The 22,175-nt window shown below is 30.5% G+C and overlaps 1 protein-coding gene across 1 annotated transcript; it reads right to left on the bottom strand.

Annotated features, from left to right (window-relative positions):
* Positions 1-9,541: 9,541 nt before the first annotated feature.
* Positions 9,542-12,876, bottom strand: LOC123909627 (cinnamoyl-CoA reductase-like SNL6). The gene is made up of 5 exons (XM_045960499.1): positions 12,439-12,876; positions 12,190-12,344; positions 10,577-10,768; positions 9,927-10,264; positions 9,542-9,814 (listed from the first exon to the last, which is right to left on the bottom strand). Exons 1-5 carry the CDS (start codon positions 12,566-12,568, stop codon positions 9,733-9,735), a joined length of 897 nt encoding a protein of 298 aa, XP_045816455.1. The 5' UTR covers positions 12,569-12,876; the 3' UTR covers positions 9,542-9,732.
* Between the last annotated feature and the right edge of the window lie 9,299 nt (positions 12,877-22,175).

Raw genomic sequence — 22,175 nt, 5'->3', positions numbered from 1 at the left:
ATTATTTATCTTCTATAATCACAACTATACGATACAAAACTAAGCCAAAGTAACAAAAAATTTAAACTTTCCAAAACTCTTCAATTCTTGGATAAAGGTTTGAGTTATTAATTTAAGTTTAATGAATATTTTCCAGATCTACAGTTTGATGAACTTTTTTGTGTTAACAAGGAATATTTTCCAGAACTTTAAGTTTAATGAATATTTTCCAGATCTGAAAACAAAAATCAAAGGTGACGATGAATATTTTCCCAATTACTATTGTTTTTTTCTTTTCTTTTTCAGTTTTTTTTAAATTAAAAAAATAATAATTATACATTCATTAATGAATTGACAATAAAAAAAAAAATATAAAATAAATTAATTCCACTTGTACGTGCCACGTCATCAATTTTGTCCAGTCAGCATTCATGTTATCGACTGAGGGGGGTAAATGATGGAATCTTCATTTTACAGGGGATAATCACAAAAAAAAAGTTTGCGGGGGGTAACGCAAAAGTGGCCTATTTTGCAGGGGGTAAAACCCTGTTTACCAATTAGGAATTACCTTCTCAATGAATCCATTATAAATACAATTATTATTAGTATTAAAGATTAAAGATAAACTCAAAATAACTTAGAACATGATTTTCAATAGTCACAGCATCAAGAAGAAGATCATCACCATTTCTTAAAACAAAATCCAATCTCTTCATGTATTGAGAGTCTAGTCTCTTCTCAACTACCATTTGAATAGTATTTAATTAGTTACTCCTATTATAATCCAGCAGTACAATGTATAAGCTATTATAACTAGTTACTCTCATATATTCAGAAATCAAAATAACATTTGCTCATCTTTTTATAACTATTCATAGATAAAAAATGCAACCGAAAAACACTCCTACGAGATTTTTTTTTTAGGCAAATCAACCGGTACACAAATTTTTTTACGCAGAACTATGTAGCTTTGATTTCTCCATCGCACCGAAAAATACATAAGAGAAAAAGACCACTCTTATCAAGTACAATAATTAATAATAAGACCTTTTTCTCCCTCAATTTAAAATCAAAACTTTTTCATTTTGAATTTGAATTTGCATGGAGAAATAAACATATTTAACATTAACAATATTCTGCACAATAAACCATATTTTAACGGATGTCGTAGGGTGCTAATACATTCTCTACGCATAATCGATTCCAAACTTAAAATTTGATTTCAAAGACCATTTTTTGTTCAAAACGATTTTTCCAATGTTTTCCCTATTTTAATATACTTTGGTGACGACTTCATTGTTTTCGAGCAACACTCGAAATTTTAGACTGCAATAGGACCCATATCTTTTTATTTTTGAAAATCTTGTATCCGATATTTCCAAAAAAGCCAAATAATATATAACTAATAAGTTAAGCTATTTTCTCTACTTACTATACAAACTCTAGTTTTGAGTTTATTCGGAGACAAACAAATGAGGTTGCTCATAGTCCCCAAGTATGGGTTGGCATACCACATTCTTAGAATTGGGTCTAACTCATCCTTACAAAACCGACTTGTAAGGTGAGGATTGTCTCTAGTATATAAACACTTATTCATATCATCTCACAACCGATGTGAGACTTCTTAACACACCCCCTCACGTCCAGCACTATTGGGCTTGGTGCGTGGATATAAACGGTGGGTGGCCTGATAGCGGAAACCTGATAAAAGGTGGCCCAACGGATCGTGGAGAGGCTCTGATACCATCTTAGAATTAGGCCTAACTCATTCTTACAAAACCGGCTTGTAAGGTGAGGATTGCCTCTAGTATATAAACACTTATTCATATCATCTCGCAACCGATGTGAGACTTCTTAACACACATTGTATTGAACACATTCTTATTAATGAAATGCTTTAAGCTCTTTTTTCGTTAAAAAAAAATTAAGTTAAGTACGATGCATGTCTAATTAAAAAATAAAAGTTTTACAATAAACACAATTAGTTAAAAAATCTATTAAGAAAACGAGAATGGATCATGTCAATTGTAAAAAAAAAAATTAAAAAAAATAAAGAAAAATGGGAAATTAACTCCATTTAAATTATAGAAAGATGATGTGGTTGGAATTTGAAAGAAAAAAAATAATAAAACAACCTAGTTAATGGTTGAGACGTAAAAGTTGAGATAGAAAAATTGACAAGATTTATTCTCCAAGAACACACAACTACAAGAGTAAAATAAAAATCAACATGTCCACATCCCTAAACATGTTATAGGATTAGACCACCTCAAATTTAAATCATAACTAAAATTACTCTTTCATACTTCAATTTATTAGGGCTTAACTACACATTTGGTCTCTTACGTTTATTTTAGGTTTCAATTTGGTCCCTTACGTTTAAAAAGTATCAATTTGGTCCCTTACGTTTATTTTAGGTTTCAAGTTAGTCCTTTCCGTTAGTTTTGTCACTAACACCGTTTGAACAGTACACGTGTCAGCATGTCAAAGTGCCACGTGTCAGTCCACGTATGCAATTGACTGCCACATGTGACAAAATTGACAGAAAGGACTAACTTGAAACCTAAAATAAACGTAAGGGACCAAATTGATACTTTTTAAACGTAAGGGACCAAATTGAAACCTAAAATAAACGTAAGGGACCAAATGTATAGTTAAGCCATGTATTAGTCTCCAAAACCAATTTAAATAGCAAATGTATCAAGAACAAGGAGCATGAACTTATGGTGTCATTATCATACAAGTTTAAACCATGCAACCATTTTTTTTTTAAAATACAACCAAAATATATTTTAAGAAAATGAAATGCAACCGGTTGATTTTATAACTTCTCTGACCTCATGTTTGATTCACATCATGCAATGAATACATTTAAGAGTACATATTACTTTAAAAAAAATACAACCAAAATATAGTTTAGGGTCATAAAATGCAACCGAATAATTTTACACTTCTCTGATCTTATGTTTAATTCACATCATACAATCAATACATTAAGAGTACATATTACTTAATCTTATACCAATATAACTCAATGGGAAGAGAATAATCGGTTGTCTCTATAGTTCTGCTATCTTCATTAATCTTAATTTCCATGGATCAAACACATGATAACATTTGGACGGAGGAGTCTTCAAATAATAAGTCCACATCGACAATAAAAGAGGAATATGATGGCACAACAACCATGCTCCTAGAAAGTGGTATTGTCTAATTATAACTTGGTTGAACCGTATCCTCCTTACTCCTCTTAAACAACACGATCCGATAGTAATCTTTGTTATATCGTATTGAATAGTCATAACAACTATATTGAGTTACGAGACTTCCACGCATCTTGTGATACACAATTGCGAAGATGAAATAATGCACAATTGTGAATCCATTCTGACCTATGAATTCGCTATGAAAAAATTGTTGTTCCATTCTAAACCCGGATCTTGCACGTATAGTGCGATGTTACTACCAACTAAGTTAAGCTCATTGAGACTAAACTAACTAATAGTGAAGCTTTTAAATATACACATGTGGGCTTAGAAAAAAAAAATAGACATCTGGGCTTGTAGCCCAAACTTGCAAGTCTAAAAACAATTTAGAAAAAAAAAGTAAAAAAACATAAAATAAAAGTGGCCGGAAATCTCTGCTTTCCCTCTTCCTTTGTATCCCTCTTTGTTCTGTTTCTTTCTATTTTTGTTGGGTATTTTTTTTTCTAAAATATGGGTTTGTACTAGGGGTGGCAAAACGGGCCGGGTCGACCCGTTTAACCAACTATTTTTGCGGGTTGGACTGAGGTTTTCGGCTCGCTACCTTAAGGTGGCCCGCCTCCGCCTAAAAAACGGGACGGGGTGGGGCGGGGCGGGTTAGCCCGCGGGCTTTTTAATTTTTTTATATTTTTTTACTTTTACTGAAAATTGGACTTGGAATGAGGAGCCCAAATCTCAATCCAGTAATATTTTTTTCTCATATAAAACTTCAAGTTTCTTTTTCCGCCAAAATTAGGGTTATTTGTTTCATTCATTCATTTCATCCGCCGTTGTGCTCCCTTTATGCTAGTATTTATCCTTTTATCTTATATTGTAATGAATTACTTATTAACTTAATTGATGTTTCTATTAGTTTAATTAAGGGTAATTGTAAGGAATTACTTATTAACTTAATTAATGTTTCTGTTAGTTTAATTATCCCTATTCTCTGCTGCAATCTTCTCTCAACTCTTAATTATCCCTATTTTTTGTTAGTTTAAAAATAGGAGGTAAGAATTTTAAGGAATTGTGAAGTTATAATTCAACCTGCTTAACTTCACAATCTTCTCTCAATTCAATCTGCTAGTATTTTTTTTAACATCAACTAGGAGGTAAGAATTGTGAAGTTATAATTCAAACTATTAAAAAAATAAAAAAATTGACGGGCCAGCCCACCAACCCGCAAAAAAAACGGGCGGGCTTGAGTTGTTGAACCCGAACACCTAAGTTGCCCCGCCCCGCTTTTGGGCAGACTTAAATGGGGCGGGCCTAACGGGGCGGGTATGCCCACTTTGCCACCCCTAGTTTGTACATAGATGAGGGGAATGGAGATGGTGATGTTGAAAGAGATGATGAGTGAAAGATGAAGGTGGTGATGTGGTTTGGGTTCTTAGCTCCACAATTTTTCCTCTATTTCTCTCTTGCAATTTCGGTTCTGCCTCTTTTTTGTTCCTCCCATTATGATTTTTTACTTCTCAATTTATAGGCTCTATTGATGAATCTTTGTGTTCATTGGATAATTTGTGAACCGGATTTTTGCTTGCTTTGGCCAAAGAATTGGACTTGCAGAGGAATCAAGTCCCCTGAAAACAGGGGAGGAAGCGTGTTGCAGGGCTTGCAGCAACTGTTGTTCATTTTTGTACAATTTGTATTATTATTTTATTTTATTTGGAAAAAATTATTAGAATTTGTGAGGCACGTACTCAACCACAAAAATTAGTTTGAGAGTTGAGGTTTGCACTACTCTTATAAAGGTTATCATTGTCATATCTTTAGCCAATGTGAGACTTCTAACACACTCCCTCACACGTCCAGGACTGAACAAGATGGAACGTGTAATCAACAACGACGGGTGCCATAAATACGGGAGGTCTCCACAACAAACAACAAATGGATCTAGGATAGACTATGATACCATATTAGAATTTGGTTCTTAGATTGACAGAAAAACTAAATGATCGTCGTCAAACAGTTCATTGATTCTTAGATCGACAGAAAAGTAATCTATATTGAGTTTAAGAAGTGAGTTGGACACCACACTTTAACCCAAAACTTTAAGGTGTTAGGTTTATGGATTCTCTCACTTATAAAGTGTTCAACTTCCACATTTCTAAACAATATAAGACTTAACTCACACTTGCCATTACAATCTTCCACTCAACTGTGAGTCTTTCAATTCTTTATGCTCCCTCAAGGCATCCATAGCGACTCAGATCATATTATTGTCCATGGTTGAAGTTAATTCCCATCAAATGCTAGCTACGGAGTACAGTAGTTGAAGATTGGTATAGGTAGCCTGTCTATCAACGTGTAGAGCAAGTTGCTTGCTTGCTTGCACAATTCAATTTGAACAAGTACTTCCACAATTAATTTTCCTTAATTAATTAATGGGGTCTGTTTGTTCACAAAGCCATTTCTTTATCATATTCATAAGACAAAAGCAGTTACAAGTCTTAAGACAAAGTTATTATTTAATGTACATAATGTACTATCTGTATTGAATTGATATGCATTTATGCGAATATGTAATCATAGAGGTTTAGCTTTCGAATTGCTTTATTTCTATGGGTCTTATTAACATGTGCATATAGGGCACATGATAAGATATCTTAATATAGAAATTTAACATTTAATGATAGAAGACATTTAATGCTTGAAAAGTTAAAATGCACAAATTCTAAGACATAATTTCTATTTCTACTACCTTAACATGTGCCATATATGCACATGTTAACATTCTCCTATTTCTATTCCAAATTTAAACAAGTTAGTCAACTCTTAACGGTCTCATTGCGCTTCCCTCTTCCCACCTACTTAAATTTATAGTCCAGCTGACCTACTTTTATTGGTCAATTCCAATTAGCAGTAATCAGGTTCAGTGTAGACAGAACAGAATAATAAGATTTACCCAAAAATAAAGAAAAAAATTAAATTGACCATACAATTAAAATGAATTTCGTCAAAAAAAAAAAATTAGATTGAACTTACTCATTTTAATTGTTTAATGAACATACACCATCGATATGATCTTGGGGTGGGGGAAAAAACCGAACCGAGCTGAAACAAAAAAAAAAAAAAAACTGAAATAGTTTCGTTCCGTTTAGATTCAGTTTAATTCGATTTGGTTTGATTTTTTATATTTTTTTTCAATGGTACTAATAATAACAATGAGGTTAAAAACAATTTAATTAGGTTCGGAATAGTAAAAAAAATATTTAAAGTTAGTTATAATTCGGTTCAGAATCATAAAGCCAGATCATTTTAACAGTCTGATTCGGTTCAAAAGACAAAACTATTTGATTCGATTACTATAAATTTCAAAAATAGTTCGGTTTAATTTTTCTCCCGAAGCAATCCATACCCACCTTGGTACACCTGTGTAAAGTTTTTTTTTTTTTGTACAACTGTAAAGTTGTGTTACTAAAGATTAAATATAACTTGTGAATGCATCAATTAGTTGTACTTATGGAGATTGAACTTACAATTAGAAAGAAAAAAATATATATTTAACTTGGTGGCTTCTAGGGTGAGGGGTCAATTAAGTCCCTCACCGGTGAGACATGAAAAAAATACCATCAGATTAAATCAATGGTTTAGATTTATTTTAAATAAGAATGAGAATATCTACATATCTTCACACACAATTTTTTCCCTATTTCTTCCTCTCTATTCTAATTTCTAACCTACCCTTTTCTCTTCCCCATATGATTCCTCTCCAAAATTTACATGAAGATGCAGAGATCTACTTGTACTGCTAACCCCAAACAAAACAGAAAAGAAACATAAGCTTTATTCAATTTCACCATGACGTGTTTGTTTTTGCCGCTAATTAGCGTCACAAGTTTGTGTTGTGCAGAAACATGTTTTCCTTACTTTGATTGCTTAATCCAATTTATCAATTCACTCATCCACTCCAAAATATAATCAAATAATTAACCTCCTTTTCTAACTTCTTTAGTTTTGAAGAGAAAAAAAAAACAAAAAACAAAAAAAACAACTCAAATTCTTCATCAATTTGCCGTATACATGTATGTGAGTATGTCCCTCTGCTTTCGCTTTCACTAAAATCCAACCACCGCAAAATATTATACTAATCACCGTCGTCACGATTTTTTTTATTTTCAGAGTCATCTTTGCACAGATTTTTGGTCGAAGGACAGAAATGAAGAAGAAACGGAGAAAATATTGTGTGCGAAAACATGTAGATGTTCTCATTTTTATTTACAACAAATCCAGACCAATGATTTAATCTAATGGTATTTTTTTCATGCCTCACCGGTGAGGGACTTATGGGGGTGGACAAAAAACCGAATCAAAAATCAAACTGAAGTGAACCAAAAAAAAAATAAACCATAACTAACAATTTTGAAATTGAACCGAAACAGTTCGGTTTGGTTCATGATTATTAGTTTGATTCGCTTTAATTGTTCGGTTCAGTTTAATGGTTCAGATCAATTTTTGTTTTTAAAAATTTTAATTTTGGTTTTTTTTATTTTTTTTTCAATAGTACTAATAATAACAATACGGCTAAAAACAATTTAATTAGGTTCGAAATAGTAAGTTATTTTAAAGTTATGGTTGGGAACTATAGAACTAAACCATTTTAACAGTTTGACTCGGTTCAAAAGACAAACAGTTTGGTTCCTTTTGATTACTATAAATTTTGAAAATAGTTCGGTTTGATTTTTCTCCCGAAACAAACCATGCCCACCTTAGTAATGATTAATTATAACTTGTGAATGCATCAAACAGTTGCACATCTACCATTTTTCGGTTACTCTCTTCATCTTATAATAGGGTACTTAGGGACAGATCCAGAAATTTATGAGACGGGGGGCCAAAAAATCTAATATGAAATGTTAGATAAAACATAATAATAATTTTTTTGTTAACCTTTTGATTCAAATGAGATGAGAGGGCTGAAAATACTAGATTCGGCAGCAGAATAAGTAAGTCTGACAAGAACTTGTTTCTTCGAAAAATCAAACTCAATTTCTTCGAAATGATTCTTCCTAACCTGAACTTATTAAGTATTAACTAAATTCAAATCACTTGATTAAAATATTATATTGGGAATATATATTACTTTTTACTGGCTTTAACATTTTTTAATGGAATTGATGGATTTATCATATACTATAAGCCATAAAAAAATACATATTGTTTGTTATGAAAATATATAGACAAAATTAAGAACCTTTCACACATGAATGGAAAATCTCGACTTCATATATATGTAAGTATATAAATATAATCCTTTTGATTAGTATCACTACCCATATGTTCATAATTATTTGGTTAGAAAGGTAATCAATAAGATGGAGGGAGGGGCTCAAGTCCCTGCTTGCCCCTGCCCAAATCCGTCCCTGAGGGTACTTATGGAGATTGTTAATCAATAAAATTTTAAGTTGGAACAAATGAATGTGAAAATTGCATTCTTACATGGATACATCGAAGAGACAATGTACTTGAAACAACTGGAGGGTTTTGTAGACGATAAGTCTAAGGTGTGTTACTGTCAAAAAAAAAAAAGTCTAAGTTGTGTCTTTTGAAGAAATATTTTGAGTACAAATTCCTAAACAATGATATTGAGTTTGATGAGTTTCTTTTGAAAGCCGATTTTGTAAGAAGTGCGCATGATAGTTGTGAATTTGAGAGGAACGAGAAATAGATCAACATGCTCAAAGAGAAACTAATGTTGAATTTGAGATGAAAGATCTTGGCGTTGTTAAGAGGATACCTGTAATGGATATTGTGAGGAACCAGGACTAAAGTGAAATGTTCTCATCTCAATATAGTTACTTGAAAGGTTTAGAATGCTAGATGCTAAAATGGGTGGCACTCCTTTGGATCATTACACAAAGTTATTGGTTATGCAATCTCCTAAATTCAAGGAAGAGGGGAAGAATATTGAGAGTACTGCCTCTACAAATGAGCTTGAAAGTATCATGTATGACATGATTTATAGTAGGTCGGACTTAGTGAGGCGCCCCTAAAGTGTAGTTTTGTAAAGACTCATTGATAATGGATCGGAGAGTTGCTCTCTCCTCCATATATAAGTCAACCTTGGGCCGAACCGCTTAAACAATCTTATATTTTTGTTCCTTCTACTCACTTTTTTTTTGGCTTGATTGAAATTGTTTACACATATATTGCTAATTATTATTGTTTGGCGTTTTGGCCTGTATAGTTTGAGCGTCATTGATTTTGTCTCACACATCATTATTCTTTATGTGATTTGTTTGAATTCACAAAAACATTTTATGAAAAAGAAAACAACTAGAATTAAAAAAACCAGACAATTATTTCGTATTTTCCTATTAGAATAAATAAATAATTTATTAATTGATTGATTGAAAGAACATTAATTTGTTGTATATAACATGTCGGCATACATATACACAATTTTTGTAACATTGTACATATGAATATGATTTTCCCGCAGAAGAACAACTAAGGTGTTATTGCTCTAATAATAACTGTCCAAAAAGACCACCATTTATCATTGAAGTTAAGCCTCAAAGTCCACCATCAATTTGTTCACCTTCTTGTTGCTTATTTTTTGTTCAATGAAAATTTTACCATAATCATCACTGCACAAGATAAAAAAGAAGTTCAGTTAAATTATTTGTCCATATAGTAAAATAAAATAAAAATCTATTATGATTAATTAACTAAAACATCCATCCTTGAATTCATTCATACCTTTGGGGTAAGGAAGAAGATGCGGTAGGAGCTAATTTTTGTGCAAGTTGAACGGCGTCGTCTTGAGTATTAATAATATGATTGAAGCACAAATAACGACCGAACGATGAAACATCCTCGTATACACAAATATGGGTATCCACCAAGAATCCTAAATCAACGGTCACAAAGACACCATCCTCGTACATTTCAGCAGCACCTCTCAAGTAAGGGTGTTTGATGGTAAGATCATGAGTCATCAATAGTCCAGCGTTTATTGACACCATATTCACACCTCTGTCCATTGCTAAGGCCCACGCTGTTTTCTCTGATAATGTCTTTGACATCCCATGCCATAGCTGTTTGTTTGTACAGTTCAATCAATTATGCACTTTTACTATTCAATTCAATTGTGTAATCATTTATTTGTCAAAGATTTAGAGTACTCGATAGCATTCATAACTGCATGCAGTCAACAATATTTCAAGTGTCTGATCATTTGAACAAAAGTTCAAATTTCAAATTTTGAATGTTACATTGAATTTTTTTAAAATTTGTTTTGAAATTTGGACGATTTGATCTCAATCGAACAACTTAAATGTATTTTGACTATGTATTGCACATAATCTAAATCCAATTTGCATGAATTAAAGTAGTGTATTATTATGTACCTTAAATTTGCGACAGAAATTGACATCACTCCAATGAATTTCATCAATTTCAGGTTCAATGGTTTTACGATCCTCCCTCCAAACAACAGCAGTTGCTGAAGATGTGAAAACAACTTTATCAATAGTTTCTGTTTGAGCACAAGCTTCAAGCACGTTGTGTGCTGCTCTAACTTCCACGTCAGCCATATATTCCTGCTCATTTTCAAAAGATATGTCATCATCAATTAATTTATCACTACCACGTGTATTTTTTAAATTAAATTTCATACAAAAATTGTTTTCAATAAAGGAAAAATAAAAACTTTTCTTTGGTCAACTCTTGTAACAGCAAATAAGATGCGAATATCCTAAGGAAAATATTTTATTTTAAATAAATAAATCTACTTACAAAAGATTCTGACATGAAGATGCAAATTCATATTGCAATTTTGATAAATAAATAAATTATTACTTAAAATCTACATACAAAAGATTCTGCTATGATTGACACAAAATTAAATTTATATACTACTCTCGCGGATGTATTTGATCTATTATTTTTTAGATTTATTCAATAACTGACGTATCTTAGTCTATAATATTGACAAGATATATTAGTTATTTAATGAATTTGAAAAATTAACTTTTATTTATAATCAAGGAGAAAATACAAGTTATTCTCCTCAGTTAAGCAAAGATTCTATGTCTAGATACTTTATTTAGATTCGTTTAATAATTGAAGTATTTGGTCTAAAATGTTGACCAAATAATTGAAGTACTTCAATAAACTTAAAAAATGAATTTTTATTTATATTTGAGATCAGAGAAATTATTGTAAAAAAATTTGAACCATATTTGCATGTGCTCCACATTGCGTGCAAATAGTATAAAAATTTCCATCATGATTGATTAATACTCCTACTATATTATAGAGTAGATAATGTTGATATGATCATATACTTATACAATAATACCAGAAAAATAATAAGCACATGATTGAAAAATTAAACAGCTCAAATGACTATGACATATTTGGTCAAGGACTGTGACATTAACAAATGAATCATAAACTCCAAACCAAATTCTTGTAACAAAAAAACTCCAAACCAAAATTGTTAAATTTGCTTAGTTGTCATAGTCTTGGCGTACGAAGAAGGGTTTGAATTGAACTTCCAGCACACAGCCAGAAGTAGAAGAAATTAGAGGGAACAAGTAAGTGAAAATTAAACTCAGGCAAATGGTGCCTACCACGTGCACCAATAAATAGAGTTTACTTTTTTTCTTAAAATACTAATGCAAAGAAACTCTACTTTTTCATCTTACCTAACAACTATCAACAACAGAAAATTCATGCATTAACTCTTCAACTATTATCACATCATCAATAATATTATATAATTTTTTTATTGCAAGACATGTTCAATAAGTTGAATATACTACTATTATACAAGTACTTCTAAGTTTCATGAACTTGGTCCCATATGCTTTATTGTAAATATAAAACTTTGTAACATAACCACTGGTTTAATTTGTTTCATAATATAAAAAATTATCTGACTCAAATTTGTTGTTGAGAAATAGAGAGAAAAAACAAACAAAAAGAACAAGAAGTTAGAAAAAGGTGTTTTGCTTACATCATAATTGGGTTGATCAAGAGGAGGTTCAAATGAGTAGAACAAACCAGAACAGCCTCTAAGAGCATCAATTATGCTATGATAATCAAAAGGGTCTGATTCAAAAATCTTGAGTTTATCTGAATTAACTGAAATTCCATTGAATAGATCTTCCTCTGCATATAAAAAACAGAACAGTTTCAGTTTCAGCTGACTGAATTATAGACCAGATACATCAGTTATTCAGATAAAGATTACACGGATACATACCATATTTTTGAACGGAGGCATGAACTGTGTAACCTCTTTGAAGGAGTCTTTGAACAAGGCTAAAGCCTAATTGGCCAGAAGCATCCATGACACAAACTGTATGACTTGTTATGTCAAAAGAAGGTGCCATTAGATTTTGTTCCTAGTAATTTGAGAAATGAGGATTGTGTCTTGTTATGATGTTGTTTGTTTTTTGTGTGTGATGTTGTTGTAGAGAATACTATAAGAGAGAAAAGAAGAGTATATATATATGATGATTTATATAAAAGAAAGGAGGGGTTGGGGGCGGCTAATGAGAGGAGAGGAGAGGAGAGCATTGAAAGAGTGTGCAGGGTAGATAGGTAGGAAGGAGGTAGTTGTAGTTTGATAGTTGGACACGCGCATACCCCCAACTCCAAGTGCATAAAAAGACAGATAGAAAGAAAATAAAGGAAAAATTAGATACACAAAGAGAAAGGGATGTGTCTTTATTTCTATCATTGACAGCACTTTTTTTAATAAAAATGTTATATAAGAAATTCCTCCAATCTCAAATCTCAAATATAAGAAATATAACTCCGGATCTATAATATAAATTAGGGTAAATGATTATTTACCCTCTGTAAAATAAGCAAATTTTTGTTTACCCCCCTATGCAGATTTTTTTTCTGTTTACCCCACTACAAAAAATAGATTCACTCATTTTGCCCCCTGTGTGTACAGCAGGACATGTGATTGTGCAAATTTGCTGACGTGGCTTATACATTAAATAGAATTTGATTGAAGTTTCACCACTCATTATATGAGAGTTGTGACATTTATTATGGACAAATAATCTTTAAAGCTGCTTAAGTAAAGTGGTCAAACATAAGAAAACATATTCTTACAATTAACATGTTTTCATACCATTTGCATTTGACTTTTTTGGATTCCTAGCACCAGAAGCTGTGAGTCTTCTACAAGGAGCTCAACAGATTATGAATAACAATATTGTATCCTCTAGAATTATGAATGTAGTTTTTTTTTTAAGAAAATTGATTTTGTTATTCAAAAAAGGATTAGCGGCGCAGTTTATTCTCCGTTTTTTTCGCCACCAATATTCGGCTCATTGAACCGCTTAATCTAGTCCAGAGATCAATTCTAACATCAAATGGTTACATCCACATCCCAATCATCATGTGAATTTCAACCAATAAAAGAGAGTGTGTTGGAGTGTGTTTGTTAAAGAGTGTGTTGCTAGCATTATTCTTACATAATATATACATGGCCGTTTATTAATAATTATTCTCTGTATGAAAAAACCTATTCGACTCACAATATAGATTTTTTTTATCTTAGTTAAATTTTTACCCAATTTTTTTCATGCAAAAGAGTTGATGATAAAACTTATATTTACTTGCTTAACGTGTCAAAATCTCTTACAATAGAGCATGAACCACTAAGTTGGTATGATTAACCATACTTTATAATACACTATATAGAGAAAATAGATTGAAAAGTATTGATAAAGATATTAGTTAATATACTTGCTCTGTTTTCAAACCATAACGATATTAATTAATATACTTGCTCTGTTTTCAAACCTATTGATTGCTACCTTTCTTCTAATTCTCGTTTTTTAGTATTATTAAAAATCATTTTTACAAGATTAAATAATGTACATGGTCAAAATATATGTTAAATGATATATTAATTTTTTATTGATCAAAGATATATTACTTTTTTTACAAGAGTAAATAAGTAATATTAATATATGATTTTTTTTACTATATATTTATAAATATATGCATATAGATATGAATTACAGTAATAACTAATTAATTATTTTATAAATCTTAGTTCAACTAGTAAAAATGTTGAAATTATTAATTGTGATTGAAATTCGAACTTCATGTTCTTCATTTATAGTATGTATGATTTTTAAATGACTATTGTCATTTTATCTATCTACCAAATATTATTGTGTAAAAAAAAAGGAGGAACAAGTCTTGTGAAACAAGTGAAAGAGTAATGAGCACGGTTCCAAAACTTGTGAAACAAGTCTTGATAGACCTTAACGTCCAAAGAAAACCCTTCATCATCCATATGAGAAACAACACACAACATATTGTGAGCAACCTGATTCAAGGGACTCACAAAATAATACCTATCTATGAAAGATGACAACCTATCCATAAATGGCTCAAAGAATTTATTCAGTTGTTTAAATTTGATAAAACCTTGAGGATCGGAGTCGCACCTTCTCACGTACAACTTGAAAAATATTGAAAAATAAACGCTTGGTAGCTCTAATATTCTTATACCAGCAGAAAAGTTTAAAAGCCTTAACCAATGCCCACCCCAAAGGGTGCAGCTGCGAAGAAACAATGTTGAGATGATTTAGAATGCTCACCTCAAACTCCGAAAGAGGAAGAGTGATACCCATCAACGCAAAAACTATCTCATACATAGGTATGACACATATAGTTGAATGACTACAGATTCTCAACGATTCCCCCAACAGGCGTCACCTCCCAGTTATCTGGATCACCAACTGTTAGATGTACACCATCTAAACTCGCTAATGTAGAGTAGACGGATTTCGCCTTTAGCATATATGGTGAAACTCAACCAACAGGAGCGGGGTCAAAGTCATCTGAAGAGAACTATCTGTGATTTGCATATCTTTCACCATCTTGACCAAATCTGGAAGAGAAGAAAGGATTTATATATAAAATAGGGAAAATAAAGATTTCATTTGGCAAACTCCCACTTATTTATACGATTTCGGAGAAAGATCAATGCACCAGGATTAAAGGGAAATCAAGCTTCAAGTCCAACGACCCAAGTGATAACTTGGGGATCCAAGTATATATAGTCATGTAGCCTAGGCACATCACTGTACACCTACGCATAAGTGAGGAACAAGCTCATTAAAAGTGCACACAAACGTCCCCTTGTTGTCAAATAAAGGTCCACGTCACAGGCCACCCGTTACTTTGAGAAACAATAGAGTACCAGGAACCTCTAGGCATAATAGATAGATACCATAACAGACACATCATACATCAGATAAATCCAACAACAGATTCATTCTATAACGAATAAACTTCATCACTAGCATTTGCCACAAATGGATACCTAGTGTTTCAGATACAACATACTTTCAAATCCTTATTATATCTCATAAAAGAATTTCTCCACAACGGAGCATCTAATAACGACCGAATTTTATGACGAAGCAAGCCTCGTTTTTCCTAAGTTCTCTCATCAGGCAAAATTCAAATCCTTACTATATTCATAGCAAGGACTTGGGGTGAGCCAAAGGCCCATTACACTAAAGGCCCGGACACGCCTTGGGATCCAAGACAACTCATCATAGTACAAGACAAGATAAGGCTCGAAAGTTGCGAAGAAAGTCGAGCTCCTCTAATCGAGCTGTGAAATCCGCGTGGTGAGATATTGAAAGTGTTCAGCGAATATAAAAGTACCAAAGGCCATTATTTTGTGGCGGTCCTGGCCGCCGGTAAAATTTAACAACTGTCATTTTTACGACGGATGTAAACCGCAAGTAAATAGTATGATTTCTTTACTTACTGGCGACTTTTCCTACTTTGTGATGGCCAAAGGCCGCTAGTAAATTCGTGTTTTCATGTAGTGAGCAATATACTGACTTAAATGTTAGAGTGCTAATATTTTTACAAGTATTTATCCCCTCTGTGTTGAAGCCCTTCACCATTGTAAGAAACACCTTCATCTAACGAGAGGAGTTTCCCGTTCTTCCAGCAGGGGCGGACCCAGACACGGATTACCGGTGTGGCTAAATTTTTTAGGCATTATTGGAAAAAAAAATCATCGTTATCTTAATAATTCAGTTAAACAACGAAAACATATGAAATTATTATTAATACACATGTGTATCTAAAAAAAAAACACCAACAATTCAAAAAATTTCTATTTCAAAAAAAGAAATTAACAAACAAACAAACTATATCCAGAAAACTACAAAATTTCTATTCGGAAAAAAAGAAAAGACTATAACTTATTGAATATATGTGAAATCATACATATTACTGTTGTTTGATACATCACAAGATTCTATCTTGGACCAAAATATATAGAACCCAAAATTTTATTAGCTTATAGTTTATTTTGATAAACTAATTCAATTAACTTATAACTTATTAATTTTTATTCCAATTTTACTCATATCTTCTTACTTGAAAAAATTAAACCTATTGTTTTATGTCATTTCATATTTCTATGCCACAATCGTTAAAGTTGATTATTATACAATTAAATTATATAACTTAAAATAATACACTTTGTATAACCAAAGAGTTGAATACTATAAACTAATTTGCACCAATATTTAAACTAATATGTATCGAGATACTTACGGTCATTAATAATAAATTTTAAACTAATATTTACATTAATATTTATACAAATGTATATAGAATAATTTAAAATTATTTATAAATTATTTATTATTATTGGTAAAAAAAATTAATATAAAACAACAGTTTTAATGTAATTTTTATAGAAATTATAAATAAAATTTAAAATATATAAATAAATAAATAAATTGTTTAACTTATTTCATTAACACTCTTGTCTGTTACGTACCCAACCCAACGTGGATAATCCCTTTTATGTTATGTATTCTCAAACGAAGGCTTAATAAAAAAATTGATTATACAAAAAAAAAATTGATTATATTACTCAAAAGTATTTAGACAATATGACGTGGATCTCTTCTAATTTAACCAATATTTTGAGTTCGATCTTCGACTTAGATATGCAATAATATTAAAACTCTTAGGGAGAGTTTGTCACATATTTGGGTCTCACAAAATTCGAGAAATTAGTCTCTACAGTTGCGTATAGAGGATATCGATTTACAAAAAAAAATCATTATATTAACCGATATCTTGTGGGCACTGGTTAAGAAATTAAAATGAAAATAAAAGTAATGATTTTATGTAGAATTTTTTATTTAAAAAAAAAATCAAAACATTGAATGTACTGATTTTAATATATAAAAATAATAATAATAATAATAATAATAATAAAATAAATAAAATAAAATAAAATCCAAAGTGACATAGTCCAAACTGGACTTTATTCCAACTTTTCGTCTTTCAATTGTGATGGCGTTGTATCAGTGGGCAAGATCAAGATTATTACATGCTGACTAATGACAAGTCTCTTTTTAACACACAGATTTAAATTGTTATGGTTGAACTTTGAAAATAATTAGAGATTTGGTCAATAGCTTTTAATTGCAATTTTCTTTTTCTTTAAATAATTACACTAACAAAAGAACTTAATTTGTTTCTCAGCTAAACTCGCGCCAACATGTGTGAAATTTGATTGTTACCACACATATGTGGTGTTCCACATTTTGTGATACTCCTTAGCTTATGAACATGAAGTTGATTGCTATGGCAGAATTTCTATTATCAATGACTCTAACCAATTTTGGCATTCTTACAATCTCTCTAAGACTCTTTTAAAGTGGAAAAGATTCAGCTAAATCGATTTCGTTTGTTGCTTCAACTCATCAGTCATCACACACTCGACAAACTAGACATCAGCTCAACCTTTTTTCGGTTGTAGGTTATTTTAGATGTAAATGAATGTCTCACTGTGTCATGTTAATCGATTCATGCATTTCAAAGGTAATGTGACACAAACATTAATTACTTCGTGTGAACAATATAATTTTTGTGTTGTACTCCCTTCATTCTTAATTATAAGGAAAAGTTCACTTTTTATATTCATTGAAAAAGTGATGTATTTGGTCTACATAAGTTATTCAATTAATCTGGAAATTTGATTTTTGCTTATAATTAAGAATGGATGGGGTATTTTAGAAAAGTACTAGTTGATAGATGGTTTTTTTTTATAGTAAGTCAATGGACAATGACCGACGAGTTATTGAATTTTTAGTCCTATAAAATATTATTTTTTTTTATTTACTTTGATCCCTATCAATGTTTTTATTAATTGCAAGTCCATACGTTTTATAAAAGCAAGTACATTTTATTGATACCTTTTATTAAAATAGGTGTTTATAGTCCCTGTCAATGTATATGAACTATAAAAGGTATAAGAAAAATTTTTATAGGAACTAAAGTTGAAAAATATGACTTTATTGGGATTATAACAAATGTAACTCTTTTAAATTTAATAAATTAGTCTAATTTTTTTTATGGATTAAATATGATTTTGATCCTTACAAAATAGAGAATTTATAAATTTAATCCTTCCTTAATTTTTATTGTTATTGTACTTTTTACAAAAATTTTATGCATATAATTTTAGTCTCTACAAAACTAAAAGCGCTTACTTTAAGAACACATATTTCAAAGTAAAAATAAACAAATGTTAAGATAATAACACTCTCTCTAACATTTTATAATTGTTTTAAATTAATGTCGGTTAACTTTTAGAAATAAGTCTCACATAAAGTGGTGAGAAGCATGTGAGCATCATTCAATTAGAGAGGGAATGTTAAAGAGAGAGTGTTAGCACTCATCAAAAGGAAAAGAAGTTCTAGAACTTGAAACCTATTTTTATTGACACAATTTTATTTTCTTAAATTGTATACACTATTTCAGACATTGATGTTCTTCGAAATTTTTTCACTGATGCAAAGCTAGACATATTACTTAAAATTGTGGATCATCGTAATGATGAGTTTGCAAAAATTATTTGGTTTCACATTAGCGGGAAAATATACAATTTTAGCTAATTTAGTTGCAATGTATGTCTTCATATAAGTAGGAGCATAAACAACTTTATGTGCAATGTCTGTCTTCCCACATTAGAGAGAAATCCACAATATTAGATGCAATGTCTGACTTCGTATTAAAGATAGAATTAATGTAAACAACTTAAAAAAACAAAATTATCTAAATAAATTAAATTAGGTTTCAAGTTCTAAAATCTGAAAGTTGTTTTGAATTCTTGAACTTCAACATGTAAAATTCTAAAATTTTGTGTATGGCGTTCAGATTCTATAACTTGAATTATAAAATTAACGTTTGAGTTCTAAAATTTGATGAGGTGTTTTTGAAAATGCAGAAACAATGAAAGAGACTTATGGGACCTAAAGAGAAAATCATATCTTACATGGGTATGGTTAGAGATATATTCAGGGTCGGCTCTGAGTTTTTGAATGCCATATGCAAATGTTAAAAGTGGCCCGTTAATAAAAATGCAAAATTTTTAAAAAAAGTATCCTCAATTTAAATTGCAAATAGCATAAAAAAATAATATCCTGTTAATTAACGTCAAAATATTCATATTATAATCAATAACAATAAAATATTTTCTAGCTACTTAAGACGAGTCATTCTTCGAATATTTTTTGAAACAAATTTGTCAATTAAATAATGTATTAAATTTTGCTCTCATAATTTATTAATACTACTACTCTGTAAAAAAAATTATGGGCCTATCAATTGAGTTTTTGCAATTTAATGTAATATATTAATTTTTATATCCCCTAATTAACTAATACTACTATTTGAAATTTTCTCATCTCATCCACTCACTTTCTCCCCTACCCCCCTAGCAATTCGGAAAACGTTTTCCGAATTTTTTATAGTGTAAACTTTACACTAAAAAAACAGTTCGGGACGTATTTTCCGAATTTTTTTGTGTGCTAGGGAAGTAGGTGAGAAAATGAGTGGGTGGGATGAGAAAATTTCCTACTATTTTATAAAAAAAAATTGCAAATCAGGGCCCTAATTTTTTTTTTTTGTAATTTTTTTTGCAATTTTTTTTGCTATAATGTATTAATTTTGCACCCCCCCCCCCTATTTTTTTTACTTTACTAATACTACTAAATCAGGTCCAGGCCTGGATATATCAAAAACTGAATCTGGGCTTTTTTAATTGGACATCTGATCAATACAAAGAATTTTTCTCAACCCACCGCCCGTGTATCTTTTCTACCCCCATTTTTCCATTTCGACACTTGATTAAAAACTCCGGAACACATTTTCCGATTATTTTTACCTTGAAAAAAAACTTTGGAATGTATTTTCCAAAATTTTCCCGCATTTTTCCCGAATATTTCCACAATGCCAATGCACCCCACACACTCCCTTGGGGAAGAATTATATCAAATTTTATATTTTTGACAATTTCGATAAATAATATTTGGTTATTATAATATTTTTAATGATAGAAAAAATTATTTATTTTAAAAAAGATTTATTTACCTATCATTTTAATGACCTGATGTACCGGTACATTGAAAATTATCAAATGTACCATAGAATTTTCATTTTGTTAATTGAATTGTTATTTTGTTTGATTGATAAAAGATTAACGGAGATGACCAAACAAAACTAAACATAGGTGTACTGTTTAGTTGAGATGGGTATGACATGGAACAATAATACACGTGTTATAATTGTATTGGGCAACAGGATGAACAGTACCTAAGGTAATGTTCCTAAGTTTTTCCCATTTTTAAAAAATTACACTCATTGATATCCATTGATTATATTTTAATCTAATGACTATTAAATAGTCACTTATGACTTACATGTTTCCATTAAAAAATTAAAGAATCTATTTTTTAATTTTCTTACCTTCCTTTTTTGCATTAATAAATTTTAGGATAATTTTTTTTAATAGAAATTTTTTTGGTAAACAATTTGTACAACTTATATAATAGAAACATGGCTTTGGCTAACATGGAAGACAAGATGCCGATATTATTATAACGAATACGAATTTTATAAAATTGATTGTTGGATTGAAAATTTATATCGTTTATATCATCCATAATTTTTTTAGAAAAAAACGGGAATCATTTGATAGGTTATTGAGATCAATCAAGATTAACAGTATTAAATAAAAACCCATAAACCGTTAATTTTGATAGGTCTCAATAACATATCAAATAATTTTCGATTTTTTTAAAAAAAAATATGGATGATCTATACGATATAAACTTTAAATCAAACGGTCGATTTTATAAAATTCGTTACAATAATATTGATAACTTGTGCACCATGGAAGACTTAAGTAACTTGTGCATAATAACACTAGCCTAGAAACATAACTATGTAGACTGCACAGTAGATAGATAGTGTCTTGAAATGCTTATATAATTTTATGGTTTTTTTTTTTTGGATTATAATTTTATGGTTTTTCTTAGAACTATAACATCAGCATTAAAAAACCAACAATATCTTCAAAATGCTAGTCTCATTTTTTCCATCATTTTTCAGAAAATATCCATGAGTAATTTCAACTTAATTGTCCTTGCATTTAGTCTTGCAAATTCTAAGAAACGTTATATCTGTATTGTTTTGCTAGTACTGTATATCATATCATCATTCTAAATGCTGGTTGAAAGAAAAAATAAAGTACTTACGATAAAGTACTTACTACGCTGATTGAAGCAAAAAATAAAGTACCTAAAATTTATTAATGTAAAAAAGGAAGGTAAGAAAATTGAAAAGAAGATTTCTTAATTTATTAATGGAATAATGTGAGTTTATAAGTAAATCTTTAATAGCCACTGAATCAAAATAAAATCAATGGATATTAATTTTAAAGTTACATTGGTGTAATTTGATATATTCTAAAGATATAAAAAATTTGGCGTTGTTTATTTATTTTTTAGATTAAACTGTTTTTTAAGCATGTTTAGATTAAGGTTATAAACAATATAGTTTTGGTGTTGTATTTATTTAGATTAAGTAAGTCTCTTGTATATATTAAAGAACAGAGGAAATAGAAAGTGGATT

Source organism: Trifolium pratense, linkage group LG2 (genome assembly GCF_020283565.1).
Source record: "Trifolium pratense cultivar HEN17-A07 linkage group LG2, ARS_RC_1.1, whole genome shotgun sequence".
Classification (NCBI taxonomy): domain Eukaryota; kingdom Viridiplantae; phylum Streptophyta; class Magnoliopsida; order Fabales; family Fabaceae; genus Trifolium; species Trifolium pratense.
Note: the sequence above shows the minus strand (reverse complement) of the source record. Positions and strands in the feature narration are given on the sequence as shown.

Bases quoted from the DNA above. Each gene is read 5' to 3' on its own strand.
- LOC123909627 (XM_045960499.1), bottom strand. From the start codon at position 12,568: ATGGCACCTTCTTTTGACATAACAAGTCATACAGTTTGTGTCATGGAT. The intron at 12,345-12,438 runs GTATGTATCCGT...TTTTATATGCAG, and splicing joins TGCCTCCGTTCAAAAATATG to AGGAAGATCTATTCAATGGA. The intron at 10,265-10,576 runs GTACATAATAAT...ACAAACAAACAG, and splicing joins ATTTCTGTCGCAAATTTAAG to CTATGGCATGGGATGTCAAA.